This window comes from Procambarus clarkii, chromosome 1 (genome assembly GCF_040958095.1).
Source record: "Procambarus clarkii isolate CNS0578487 chromosome 1, FALCON_Pclarkii_2.0, whole genome shotgun sequence".
NCBI classification, from domain to species: Eukaryota; Metazoa; Arthropoda; class Malacostraca; order Decapoda; family Cambaridae; genus Procambarus; species Procambarus clarkii.
Window position 1 is genome coordinate 18,438,006 of NC_091150.1, and position 13,738 is coordinate 18,451,743.

General features: G+C 45.7%; 1 protein-coding gene across 1 annotated transcript; it reads left to right on the forward strand.

Annotated features, from left to right (window-relative positions):
* The first annotated feature begins 120 nt into the window (after positions 1–120).
* On the forward strand, positions 121–12,837 carry LOC123757836 (uncharacterized). Its single transcript, XM_069320630.1, has 3 exons — positions 121–229; positions 11,052–11,138; positions 12,218–12,837. The coding sequence occupies exons 1-3, from the start codon at positions 121–123 to the stop codon at positions 12,835–12,837; spliced, it is 816 nt and encodes a 271-aa protein (XP_069176731.1).
* The last annotated feature ends 901 nt before the right edge of the window (positions 12,838–13,738 follow it).

A 13,738-nucleotide genomic window follows, 5' to 3' on the forward strand; every position in this document is an offset into this window, starting at 1 on the left:
TTCACGCCAAAACAGGAAAATTTGGCCAAGTTTCTTTTCACACGATGTTTGTTGATCTACTGGACTTAAGTCCAGCAAAATACAGCAGTAACGTTGCTCTTGAGTTGACATCAGACGGAAATGCATCATAATACCTCGGGTGTGAAGGACCTGCGTGAGGTCTGTGGCACAAGACTCTCCAGCAAGTTTACCATTGTGAAAGATGAGACCCCAGCTGGAGTTGTGGCACGTGTGTGTGTGTGTGTGTGTGTGTGTGTGTGTGTGTGTGTGTGTGTGTGTGTGTGTGTGTGTGTGTGTGTGTGTGTGTGTACTCACCTAGTTGTGTTTGCGGGGGTTGAGCTCTGGCTCTTTGGTCCTGCCTCTCAACCGTCAATCAACAGGTGTACAGATTCCTGAGCCTATTGGGCTCTATCATATCTACACTTGAAACTGTGTATGGAGTCACCCTCCACCACATCACTTCCTAATGCATTCCATTTGTCAACCACTCTGACGCTAATAAACTTCTTTCTGATATCTCTGTGGCTCATTTGGGCACTCAGTTTCCACCTGTGTCCCCTTGTGTTAAATAGCCTGTCTTTATCTACCCTATCAATTCCCTTTAGAATCTTGAATGTGGTGATCATGTTCCCCCCAACTCTTCTCTCTTCCAGCGAAGTGATTCCCGTAGTCTCTCCTCGTATCTCATACCTCTCAGCTCGGGTACTAGTCTGGTGGCAAACCTTTGAACCTTTTCCAGTTCAGTCTTATCCTTGACTAGATATGAACTCCATGCTGGGGCTGCATACTCCAGGATTGGCCTGACATATGTGGTATACAAAGTTCTGAATGATACTTTACACAAGTTTCTGATTGCCGTTCGTATGTTGGCCAGCCTGGCATATGCCGCTGATGTTATCCGCTTGATATGTGCTGTAGGAGACAGGTCTGGCGTGATATCAACCCCCAAGTCTTTTTCTTTCTCTGACTCCTGAAGAATTTCTTCTCCCAGATGATACCTTGTATCTGGTCTCCTGCTCCCTACACCTATCTTCATTACATTACATATGGTTGGGTTAAACTCTAACAACCATTTGTTCGACCATTCCTTCAGTTTGTCCAGGTCTTCTTGAAGCCTCAAACAGTCCTCTTCTGTCTTAATCCTTCTCATAATTTTGGCATCGTCCGCAAATATTGAGAGAAATGAATCTATACCCTCCGGGAGATCATTTACATATATCAGAAACAAGATAGGACCGAGTACAGAGCCCTGTGGGACTCCACTGGTGACTTCACGCCAATCTGAGGTCTCACCCCTCACCGTAACTCTCTGCTTCCTATTGCTTAGGTACTCCCTTATCCATTGGAGCACCTTACCAGCTACACCTGCCTGTCTCTCCAGCTTGTGTACCAGCCTCTTATGCGGTACTGTGTCAAAGGCTTTCCGACAATCCAAGAAAATGAAGTCCGCCCAGCCCTCTCTTTCTTGTTTAATCTTTGTCACCTGGTCGTAGAATTCTATTAAGCCAGTCAGGCAAGATTTACCCTCCCTGAACCCATGTTGGCGATTTGTCACGAAGTCCTTTCTCTCCAGATGTGATACCAGGTTTTTTCTCACTATCTTCTCCATCACCTTGCATGATATACAAGTCAAGGACACTGGCCTGTAGTTCAATGCCTCTTGCCTGTCGCCCTTTTTGTATATTGGGACCACATTCGCCATCTTCCATATTTCTGGTAGGTCTCCCGTCTCCAGTGACCTACTATACACTATGGACAGTGGCAAGCAAAGTGCCTCTGCACACTCTTTCAGTACCCATGGCGCGATCCCGTCTGGACCAACAGCCTTTCGAACATTCAGAAAAAAACAGGTGTCTCTTGACCTCCTCTCGTAATTTCGAACCCTTCCAAAGCCGCCTGGTTTACTTCCCTTTCTTCTAGCACAGTGACCTCACCTTGTTCTGTTGTGAAGACCTCCTGGAACCTGTGACTGGAGTAGCTTTGGTTTGGTCTTGGCTTTGTTTGCTATATCATTTTCATAACTTTTCTCTGCTTCTCTTCTCACCCTGACATACTCATTCCTGGTTCTCTGGTATCTCTCTCTGCTTTCTGGTGTTCTGTTATTCCGGAAGTTCCTCCACGCCCTTTTGTTCAGTTTCTTTGCTTCCATACATGCCCTATTATACCATGGATTCTTCTTTTGCTTCTCGGATTTTTCTTTTTGGGCCGGGATGTATCTGCTTACTGCCTCCTGACACTTTTGGGTGACATAGTCCATCATATCTTGTACAGACTTAGCTCTGAGGTCTGTGTCCCAAGGTATTTCCCTTAGGAAGCTTCTCATCTCCTCATAGTTTCCCTAGCAGACAAAAACCAACTGTATATTGCCGTTATGTAGATGACATATTCGTAATAGTAAAAGACTCAGATGAACTAATTGACCTAAAAAGACACCTAGAGAGAGAGTCAGTACTCCGATTTACACATGAAAATAGTGAAAATAACAGTCTGCCATTCTTGGATGTACTAATAACAAAAACAGGAACCTCTTTAAGCACCAACGTATATACCAAGCCCACCAACATAGGATTATGCCTGAACGGTAGAAGTGAGTGCCTCCAAAGATACAAAACCAGTGTTCTCAATGCTTATATTCGTCGAGCGCTTACCCACTGCTCTGAATGGAGCAACGTGAGTAGAGAGTTTGAAAGAGTAACTCAGGTATTGGTGAACAACGGATATAGCAACTCGGAAATAAACGCTGCTATAAGAAGACACTTGGACCGTTGGTATAATCCAGAACCTAGAACAGAAACCATAACACCTCCAATAAAATTATATTACAAATCAACCATGCACAGTGAACATATAAAAGAGGAAAGAATAATGAAAGAAATAATCCTTAAAGGAGTAAAAAGCATTACTCCTAACCAAAACATAAACCTGATAATATTCTACAAAACCAAGAAGACTTCCGAACTCCTTATCAAAAACAGGCCGAAGCCGACGGAGAACCCTCTACAGCAGTCAAGCGTTGTATACATGTACACTTGCCCCCACGAAGGATGTAACCTTCAATCTAAGTACATAGGTATGACGTCGACCAAGCTGACGAGGCGTTTGACATGCCATCTTCAATCCGGTGCCCCCAGGAATCACATGAGACAAACCCACGACATCACTCTAACAAGAGAAATGTTGAACAAGAATACCTGCATAATAGACAAAACCCAAGATGCAAGAAAATTACAAATTCTTGAGGCAATTCACATAAGAATAGAGCGACCTACCATGAACACCCAAATCACGGAACTATTTACTCTTCCCACCATGAGAGTAAGGACAAGACCAGAACATAACGATGCCAACACAGAAGACAATGTCCAACATAACAGGCCAATTACACTGGATTAATCTTTGTGTTTAGATAGGAGCTGCCTCGTATGGGCTAAAAAGCCTTCTGCAGTTACCTCTATGTTTCACCTCACATTTATCCCTTATGTATCCCCCATGTTTTCACCTTTATTGTATTATCACCTGACCCAGTGCGGGTATAAAGTCAACCGGCATTGTAAGATCTGTTCACTTGAGAATGAACCATGGAGGTTCGAAACGTTGTGCAAATTGTATAAATAAGTGTAATACACTCTATAGTAAATCACTTCTTTTCTTCACCTTAAAAGTACGAAAATGAGTTTTGGAGAACTCCTATTTCAACTAAGCCCTGATGCTAAGAAAATAGTTAGAGGGATAGAAGCCCTAAGCCAGAAAATAATAAATACAGAATATGCGGTCATATTCAATGAAATATACACACACACATATATATATATATATATATATATATATATATATATATATATATATATATATATATATATATATATATAAAATTGTGAGGGTACCACCTCTGGTGCCAATGTGGGGACTCATAGCCTCGGAGAAGAAAATAAAAAGTATTCAGAGGAGACCTTGTGGTTTCTCACTGAACACTAATATTATCTTCTCCTACCACCCCCATTCTTTTGTATGCACACACACACACACAGTATGGGTGAAGAACTACCTAACAGGAAGGAGCCAGAGGGTAATGGTAAGGGGCGAGAAGTCGGACTGGCGAACAGTAACAAGTGGAGTACCTCAAGGATCGGTGCTGGGACCAATCCTCTTTCTAATTTACGTAAATGATATGTTTACAGGAGTGGAATCATACATGGCAATGTTTGCGGATGACGCAAAATTAATGAGAAGAGTTGTGACAGACGAGGATTGTAGGATCCTCCAAGAGGACTTAAACAGGCTGCAGAGATGGTCAGGGAAATGGCTACTGGAGTTTAACACCAGTAAATGTAAAGTTATGGAAATGGGATTAGGTGACAGGAGACCAAAGGGACAGTACACAATGAAGGGGAACAGCCTACCTGTAACGATTCGAGAAAGAGACCTGGGAGTGGATGTGACACCTAATCTAACTCCTGAGGCACATATAAATAGGATAACGACAGCAGCGTACTCTACACTGGCGAAAATTAGAACTTCATTCAGAAACCTAAATGAGGAGGCTTTTAGGGCGCTTTACACTGCCTACGTGAGACCTGTCTTAGAGTATGCCGCACCATCATGGAGCCCCCACCTGAAGAAACACATAAAGAAACTGGAGAAGGTTCAGAGGTTTGCGACGAGGCTTGTCCCAGAGTTACGAGGGATGGGATATGAAGAGCGGCTGAAGGAACTGAACCTTACGACACTAGAGAAAAGAAGGGAGAGAGGAGATATGATAGGAATATAAAATACTCAGGGGAATTGACAAAGTGGAAATAGATGAAATGTTCACACGTAATAATAACAGAACGAGGGGACATGGGTGGAAACTGGAAACTCAGATGAGTCACAGAGATGTTAGGAAGTTTTCTTTTAGCGTGAGAGTAGTGGAAAAATGGAACGCACTTGGGGAATAGGTTGTGGAAGCAAATACTATTCATACTTTTAAAATTAGGTATGATAGGGAAATGGGACAGGAGTCATTGCTGTAAACAACCGATAGCTGGAAAGACGGGATCCAAGAGTCAATGCTCGATCCTGCAAGCACAAATAGGTGAGTACAAATAGGTGAATAGGTGAGTACACACACACACATTATATATATATATATATATATATATATATATATATATATATATATATATATATATATATATATATATAGTATATATATATATATATATATATATATATATATATATATATATATATATATATATATATATATATATATATATATATATATATACTATATATATATATATATATATATATATATATATATATATATATATATATATATACTAGCAGTACCCGACCACGTGTATGCTGTGGCTCATACATGGGGAGGACTGGGGGACAGGGAAGGTTGCTGAGCCACAGCAACCTTCCCTGTCCCCCAGTCCTCCCCATCATTCCCCACTCCACCATCCCCTCTTCCTTCCCACTATGCCCCACTCCCCTGTCCTTTTGTCCTCTCAACAATTCTCCTTTCCCCCATCCCCTCGTTCCCACCATCCCAAACTCCCCCGTCCCCTTGTCCTTCCCCTCCATTAACCCCTTCCCTGTCCTCTCGTCCTCCCCACCATCTCTCACTTTCGTCCCCTCGTCCTCCCCACCATCTCTCACTTTCGTCCCCTCGTCCTCCCCACCATCTCTCACTTTCGTCCCCTCGTCCTCCCCACCATCTCTCACTTTCGTCCCCTCGTCCTCCCCACCATTCCCCACTCCTTCGTCCGATGCCTTGATGGGAACATCAAGTGATCATCCTATTACCGGTGGCTGAGCGGACAGAACACTGGACGCGTGATCCTGTGGTGCCAGGTTCGATCCCGGGCACCAGCGAGACAGTGGGCATAGTTTCTTTCACCCTGATGCCCCTATTACCTAGCAGTAAATAGGTACCTGGGAGTTTGTCAGTTGTCACAGGCTGCTTTCTGGGGATGGAGGCCTGGCCGAGGACCGGGCCACAGAGACACTAAGCCCTGAAATCATCTCAAGATATCACTGAAAAATAAGAAAAACTGGTAAAAAATGAAATGAAAATATGAAAAAATACAAAAATAAACTATACACATGAAATGAATGGTATGGTAAACAACACAGCTCAATTCCAATGCAATTTACACAAAATAACTAAAACAAAATGAAAATAAATCAAAATCTAAGAAAATTCAATTTATCAATGCAATCAGAAACATTGAAATGGAATTGTAACATATTTAGTATGAATGTGTGTTGCTCTTACATGTAACAGATGGCGCTGTTTTCAAGAAAAGCATAGTTTTACCTGTCACAGGTGTGGCATCTATACTTATACTCACGAAATGAACGGTATGGTGAACAACACAGCTCAATTCCAACACAATGTCACGCAAAATAATTCAATAATAAATCGAATTCTATGAAAAAAATATCGATGCAATCGGAAACATTGAAATGGCATTTGTGACATATTTAATATAGCGTGCATGTTGCTATTATGTGCAACAGATGGCGCTGTTTTTCAAACACGCATGATTTTACCTGTCACAGGGGTGGAATCTATATAGTAGGTATATAAAACCACGCGCCTATTCGAATGCAAACGTTGTGTCAAAATTTCAAAGCAATCGGTGAAAAACTTTTGGAGATTACAGTGTGTGTTGCTCCTACGTCCAACAGATGGCCCTATTTAAAAAAAAAAACATGTTTTTTCCTGCCACAGGTGAGGCATGTATATAGTAGATATATAAAAAGACGCGCCTATTCGAATGCAACGTTGTATTCGAATGCAACGTTGCATTCGAATGCAACGTTGTGTCAAAATTTCAAAGCAATCGCTAAAGAGGTTTCGAAGATTTTCCTCACATGAAAAACAGTTTTTCAGAAAAAGCATATTTTTTTTTACCGTCACAGACGTGACATATATATAGCATGTATATATAAACCTGGCCAGATGCGAATGGAACGTTGTGAAAATTTCAAAGTAATCGGTGAAGAACTTTCAGAGATTAGCGATTTTGAACAAACGAACATTTCCATTTTTATATATTTAAATATGTATATGTATGTATGAATAACTCAATAAATAATAATAATAAAATAAAGAGCCTTAAACAGAACAACATGTGTGGAAGCATCGGAGTGTGTATATATGAATGCTACACAGTATTCATCTATAGACATCCATATATGGTGAAACACATGTGAAGAACCTCTCACACACTCACAGCTCCCAGACAAGAGGGAGCCAGCTTAGCTTAGCTGCCAACACCAACACATCGTGTCAGCAAGGCGGACAGCCCGCCTGCTTTTATACCTCTCACTGTATTCCCCACTTCTAAAACTTCCCTTCACCTATGCCTCTCCTTCCTCTACTCAAAAAAAAAACAGAATAACGAGGCCAACATACGCCATACTGGACCCATGATGGCAACCATCCGACTCTCCTTCAAGAGCTTGGACAAGGATCCCTTCCGAGGGCTGTATACATCCTCTGTGAGAGCTGTTAGTGGAGCCCATCCGCTTGTTTAGGTGGTGCTTATAGTAACGAGGAGGACCATATTATATACACCGAGGTGGACCACACAGTAATGACTGGTACAGTCAGCAGTCTTACCGGTAACTGTAAGTATTGTAGCGACCACATGGCTTCCCCACCCACCCCCCTGCTCTCTCACCCACCCCCCTGCTCTCTCACCCACCCCCCTGCTCTCTCACCCACCCCCCTGCTCTCTCACCCACCCCCCGCCCTCCCCTCCCTCTACACTCTCACCCACCCCTTCCCTCCCCTCCCTCTACACTCTCACCCACCCCCGCCCTCCCCTCCCTCTACACTCTCACCCACCCCCGCCCTCCCCTCCCTCTACACTCTCACCCACCCCCCGCCCTCCCCTCCCTCTACACTCTCACCCACCCCCCGCCCTCCCCTCCCTCTACACTCTCACCCACCCCCGCCCTCCCCTCCCTCTACACTCCCACCCACCCCTTCCCTCCCCTCCCTCTACACTCCCACCCACCCCTTCCCTCCCCTCCCTCTACACTCTCACCCACCCCTTCCCTCCCCTCCCTCTACACTCTCACCCACCCCTTCCCTCCCCTCCCTCTACACTCCCACCCACCCCTTCCCTCCCCTCCCTCTACACTCTCACCCACCCCTTCCCTCCCCTCCCTCTACACTCTCACCCACCCCTTCCCTCCCCTCCCTCTACACTCTCACCCACCCCTTCCCTCCCCTCCCTCTACACTCTCACCCACCCCCGCCCTCCCCTCCCTCTACACTCTCACCCACCCCTTCCCTCCCCTCCCTCTACACTCTCACCCACCCCTTCCCTCCCCTCCCTCTACACTCTCACCCACCCCTTCCCTCCCCTCCCTCTACACTCTCACCCACCCCTTCCCTCCCCTACCTCCTCTCTCTAAAGGAGCACCCCATCCCTCCCTACTCCCCTACACACTCACAACACTCTCCTCCCTCCCTACCTCCTCTCCTCCCACTGGGGCTGTGTGCTGGCATAATAACCCCTACGTTTAAGCACATTGCGGTTCATGGGTAAGGCGTGTCTGTGGTGACCCTGGACGCTGGTTCGAGTCAACCACAGTGTTGCCAAGACATTCTCCTAGACATCTCACGCTACTGAGATTGTAATGTGTAATAACCACAGTTTACTCTGGTCAGACACTGTGACCAACCCTGCACAAGCGGCTCACACAGTGTCAATAACAATAACTTCCCATGAATACTGCTACACCTTATGATGTGTGTGTTACGTCACACTAGGAGCTACACCTTATGATGTGTATGTTACGTCACACTAGGAGCTACACCTTATGATGCGTGTGTTACGTCACACTAGGAGCTACACCTTATGATGTGTATGTTACCTCACACTAGGAGCTACACCTTATGATGTGTGTGTTACCTCACACTAGGAGCTACACCTTATGATGTGTGTGTTACGTCACACTAGGAGCTACACCTTATGATGTGTATGTTACGTCACACTAGGAGCTACACCTTATGATGTGTATGTTACGTCACACTAGGAGCTACACCTTATGATGTGTATGTTACGTCACACTAGGAGCTACACCTTATGATGTGTATGTTACGTCACACTAGGAGCTACACCTTATGATGTGTGTGTTACGTCACACTAGGAGCTACACCTTATGATGTGTATGTTACCTCACACTAGGAGCTACACCTTATGATGTATGTGTTACCTCACACTAGGAGCTACACCTTATGATGTGTGTGTTACCTCACACTAGGAGCTACACCTTATGATGTGTATGTTACGTCACACTAGGAGCTACACCTTATGATGTGTATGTTACGTCACACTAGGAGCTACACCTTATGATGTGTGTGTTACGTCACACTAGGAGCTACACCTTATGATGTGTATGTTACCTCACACTAGGAGCTACACCTTATGATGCGTGTGTTACCTCACACTAGGAGCTACACCTTATGATGTGTATGTTACGTCACACTAGGAGCTACACCTTATGATGTGTGTGTTACCTCACACTAGGAGCTACACCTTATGATGTGTGTGTTACGTCACACTAGGAGCTACACCTTATGATGTGTATGTTACCTCACACTAGGAGCTACACCTTATGGTGCGTGGGTGTGTTACGTCACACTAGGAGCTACACCTTATGATGTGTGTGTTACCTCACACTAGGAGCTACACCTTATGATGTATGTGTTACCTCACACTAGGAGCTACACCTTATGATGTATGTGTTACCTCACACTAGGAGCTACACCTTATGGTGCGTGGGTGTGTTGCCTCACACTAGGAGCTACACCTTATGATGTGTATGTTACGTCACACTAGGAGCTACACCTTATGATGTGTATGTTACGTCACACTAGGAGCTACACCTTATGATGTATGTGTTACCTCACACTAGGAGCTACACCTTATGGTGCGTGGGTGTGTTGCCTCACACTAGGAGCTACACCTTATGATGTGTATGTTACGTCACACTAGGAGCTACACCTTATGATGTGTGTGTTACCTCACACTAGGAGCTACACCTTATGGTGCGTGGGTGTGTTACGTCACACTAGGAGCTACACCTTATGATGTATGTGTTACCTCACACTAGGAGCTACACCTTATGATGTATGTGTTACCTCACACTAGGAGCTACACCTTATGATGTGTGTGTTACCTCACACTAGGAGCTACACCTTATGGTGCGTGGGTGTGTTACCTCACACTAGGATGGCCTTCACGCAACACTCACGCACAGTGTAACTACTGAGAGAGTGTACCTATTGGGCAGTCCATCCACCGAATAGACAGTACGTTTTAATATTAAATGTAATAAGTACAATCCTGACTATCGGCATAGTACATAAATACACTTAATCGCCAGCATCGCACCAAAATATTGTGAATATTAGAGTTTACCTGAAAAGCTGCATAGAAAACCACGACCTAACGTAACCTTGCGAGTGTAGGAGGACAAGCATGTAAATAACATTTATTGCTTCTTAATTACAATGGGTACTTAACCTATAGCTATAGTGATATAACAATTTTATGAAACTAATACAACAAAACTATTGTTTAATAAAACTGAGAAGGAAATTCTTTATATATATAAAACTTGTGTTTATAGAATTGAACACGAAAACTTCAACCTTAAAATTTTAAGTGTCCTAACAGAAAATGAGGACAATAAATGGGGAGGAAAATGTAACAGTACACTTAAGTGTATTTATGTACTATGCAGACAGTCAGGAATGTTGTTATTACATTTAGTATTAAAACGTTGTTACGGACTCGTCACCCTTGTCAGAGGGTAGAGTGGCAATTCCAGCGCCATCTACGAGTCCGTACCAGAACTGCCCCTGGAATCGTACGTATTATGGACAATGCCATCTGGTGGTGGCTATCTAAAACTTGCAAATGGGCCCCCTAATGTGTGCAACAGAGCACAATGTAAACTCCCCAGTGGGTTAGTGGTATTTCCTAGTTTTACCAGTATCGGTTAGCTCATTGATAACGTTTTTGTGTCCACAGAGGTGACGTCTGGGGGCAGTGGTACTGGAGACGGCAGTTCATCTTTAGCAGTCCAGAGTCTCCCTACATGGTCCTGGAAACGACCAAGTAAGCCGCCGCCGATGAAGCAGTGTGGTAGCTGCTAGTGCTTTAGTGTTGAAAACATCGGCGTACCTTTGGGACTGGCTTAGGGGAGAGACTGTCGACAGGGAGGTTCCTGTTGAGTAGTGGTGCTAGCTGGTCGCTAGAGACTGCTGCCAGGGGATCGCTGCCCCTGTATTGTGACCCCACACAGTGTGTGGCTGAGGTACTCTGCTAGCGAGTAGCTGGAGAGCGGTCGTGGGGGTACAGGCACCTCATGACACTCTCAGTGGGCTGGCCCACGTACAGGTGAACTCGCCGGTGTTCTTCCCAGTAAGGTTGGATACGCTACTGGACAGTGAAGAAATACTGGGGACTGATGAACTCTGCTCGTGAACACATTTGATATCCTGAGCGAAAGGATTGTACATAGGTGTAGTAATAGCCTATCTGTTCTTTATATATTATTTATGGTGACGGTGTACATATATATACTTAACGGTGATAGAAAGATATTTAATACATTGACGAAAGGAACAGTGTTTTGTTCATCCCTCTTTTTTTATGCACTACATAGCCACTTAATTGAAAGCGTACTACCGACTTGGGGTCGGATCCTATCATATTGGTTCTACCATCAAAGAACCCGGTTGCGACCCACAGTGGCCGTAACAAACGTACTGTCTAGTGGGAGGACGGGTTGGTATTGGGAGCTGAGAGAAGCGTAGCTTAACTGTGCTGCTCTCAGCTGCCATGTGAATAGTCACTTGCTGAGACACTGGGGACCCCCTCACTTACACACACCTACCCGTCAGTAGACGTCCAGTGGATCACCTCCACCCCAGCAGTGAATCACCTCCACCCCAGCAGTGGATCACCTCCACCCCAGCAGTGGATCACCTCCACCCCAGCAGTGGATCACCTCCACCCCAGCAGTGAATCACCTCCACCCCAGCAGTGGATCACCTCCATCCCAGCAGTGGATCACCTCCACCCCAGCAGTGGATCACCTCCACCCCAGCAGTGGATCACCTCCACCCCAGCAGTGGGTCACCACACTAACAGTGGATCACCACACTAACAGTGGATCACCTCCACCCCAGCAGTGGATCACCTCCACCCCAGCAGTGGATCACCTCCACCCCAGCAGTGGATCACCTCCACCCCAGCAGTGGATCACCTCCACCCCAGCAGTGGATCACCTCCACCCCAGCAGTGGATCACCTCCACCCCAGCAGTGGATCACCTCCACCCCAGCAGTGGATCACCTCCACCCCAGCAGTGGGTCACCACACTAACAGTGGATCACCTCCACCCCAGCAGTGGATCACCTCCACCCCAGCAGTGGATCACCTCCACCCCAGCAGTGGATCACCTCCATCCCAGCAGTGGATCACCTCCTTCCCAGCAGTGGATCACCTCCACCCCAGCAGTGGATCACCTCCACCCCAGCAGTGGATCACCTCCTTCCCAGCAGTGGATCACCTGCACCCAAGCAGTGGATCACCACACTAACAGTGGATCACTTCCACCCCAGCAGTGGATCACCACACTAACAGTGGATCACCTCCACCCCAGCAGTGGATCACCTCCATCCCAGCAGTGGATCACCTCCACCCCAGCAGTGGATCACCACACTAACAGTGGATCACCTCCACCCCAGCAGTGGATCACCACACTAACAGTGGATCACCTCCACCCCAGCAGTGGATCATCACACTATTAGTGGATCACCTCCATCCCAGCAGTGGATCACCACCCCAGCAGTGGATCACCACACTAACAGTGGATCACCTCCACCCCAGCAGTGGATCATCACACTAACAGTGGATCACCTCCACCCCAGCAGTGGATCACCACACTAACAGTCGATCACCTCCACCCCAGCAGTGGATCACCTCCACCCCAGCAGTGGATCACCACACTAACAGTGGATCACCTCCACCCCAGCAGTGGATCATCACACTAACAGTGGATCACCTCCACCCCAGCAGTGGATCATTACACTAACAGTGGATCACCTCCACCCCAGCAGTGGATCATCACACTAACAGTGGATCACCTCCATCCCAGCAGTGGATCACCACCCCAGCAGTGGATCACCACACTAACAGTGGATCACCTCCACCCCAGCAGTGGATCATCACACTAACAGTGGATCACCTCCCCCCCCCAGCAGTGGATCACCTCCATCCCAGCAGTGGATCACCACCCCAGCAGTGTGTAATAACCCTTGAACTCTTGTAATAACTCTGAACGCTATCCCTGTTGTAATTCTCTTTCTCTCTTCACTCAGTACCCCAGCTTAACACTGTTACAGTCCAGTATTACGCCTCACTAGACTGCCACCAATATAGGAGGAATATTAAATGAGGAAGATACATCAAAGACAAGGGTTATTAATTTATAAAAATAATAATAAATCTCATTAAACACTGCCACCACCTTCCCGACCAACCATACCTGAATGTGTCTATCACTGATCCCCCAGGAAGGCAAGGACTCAGTAATCTGGACTCCCGGGTACTATGTACTTCAGTAATAAATTTTGGGAATTAGTTTGTTTACTTTATTTTACTTATTTAAACCCAAGGGCAACTTTAGTATCTATTAACTGTAGGAGAAGA

What these genes read in the sequence shown, in the direction of transcription:
- LOC123757836 (XM_069320630.1), top strand. Translation starts at nt 121, where the DNA reads ATGCATCATAATACCTCGGGTGTGAAGGACCTGCGTGAGGTCTGTGGC. An exon ending in CCCAGCTGGAGTTGTGGCAC is followed by an intron (nt 230 to 11,051) that starts GTGTGTGTGTGT and finishes TTGTGTCCACAG; the next exon opens with AGGTGACGTCTGGGGGCAGT. An exon ending in ATGGTCCTGGAAACGACCAA is followed by an intron (nt 11,139 to 12,217) that starts GTAAGCCGCCGC and finishes CCACCCCAGCAG; the next exon opens with TGGATCACCTCCACCCCAGC.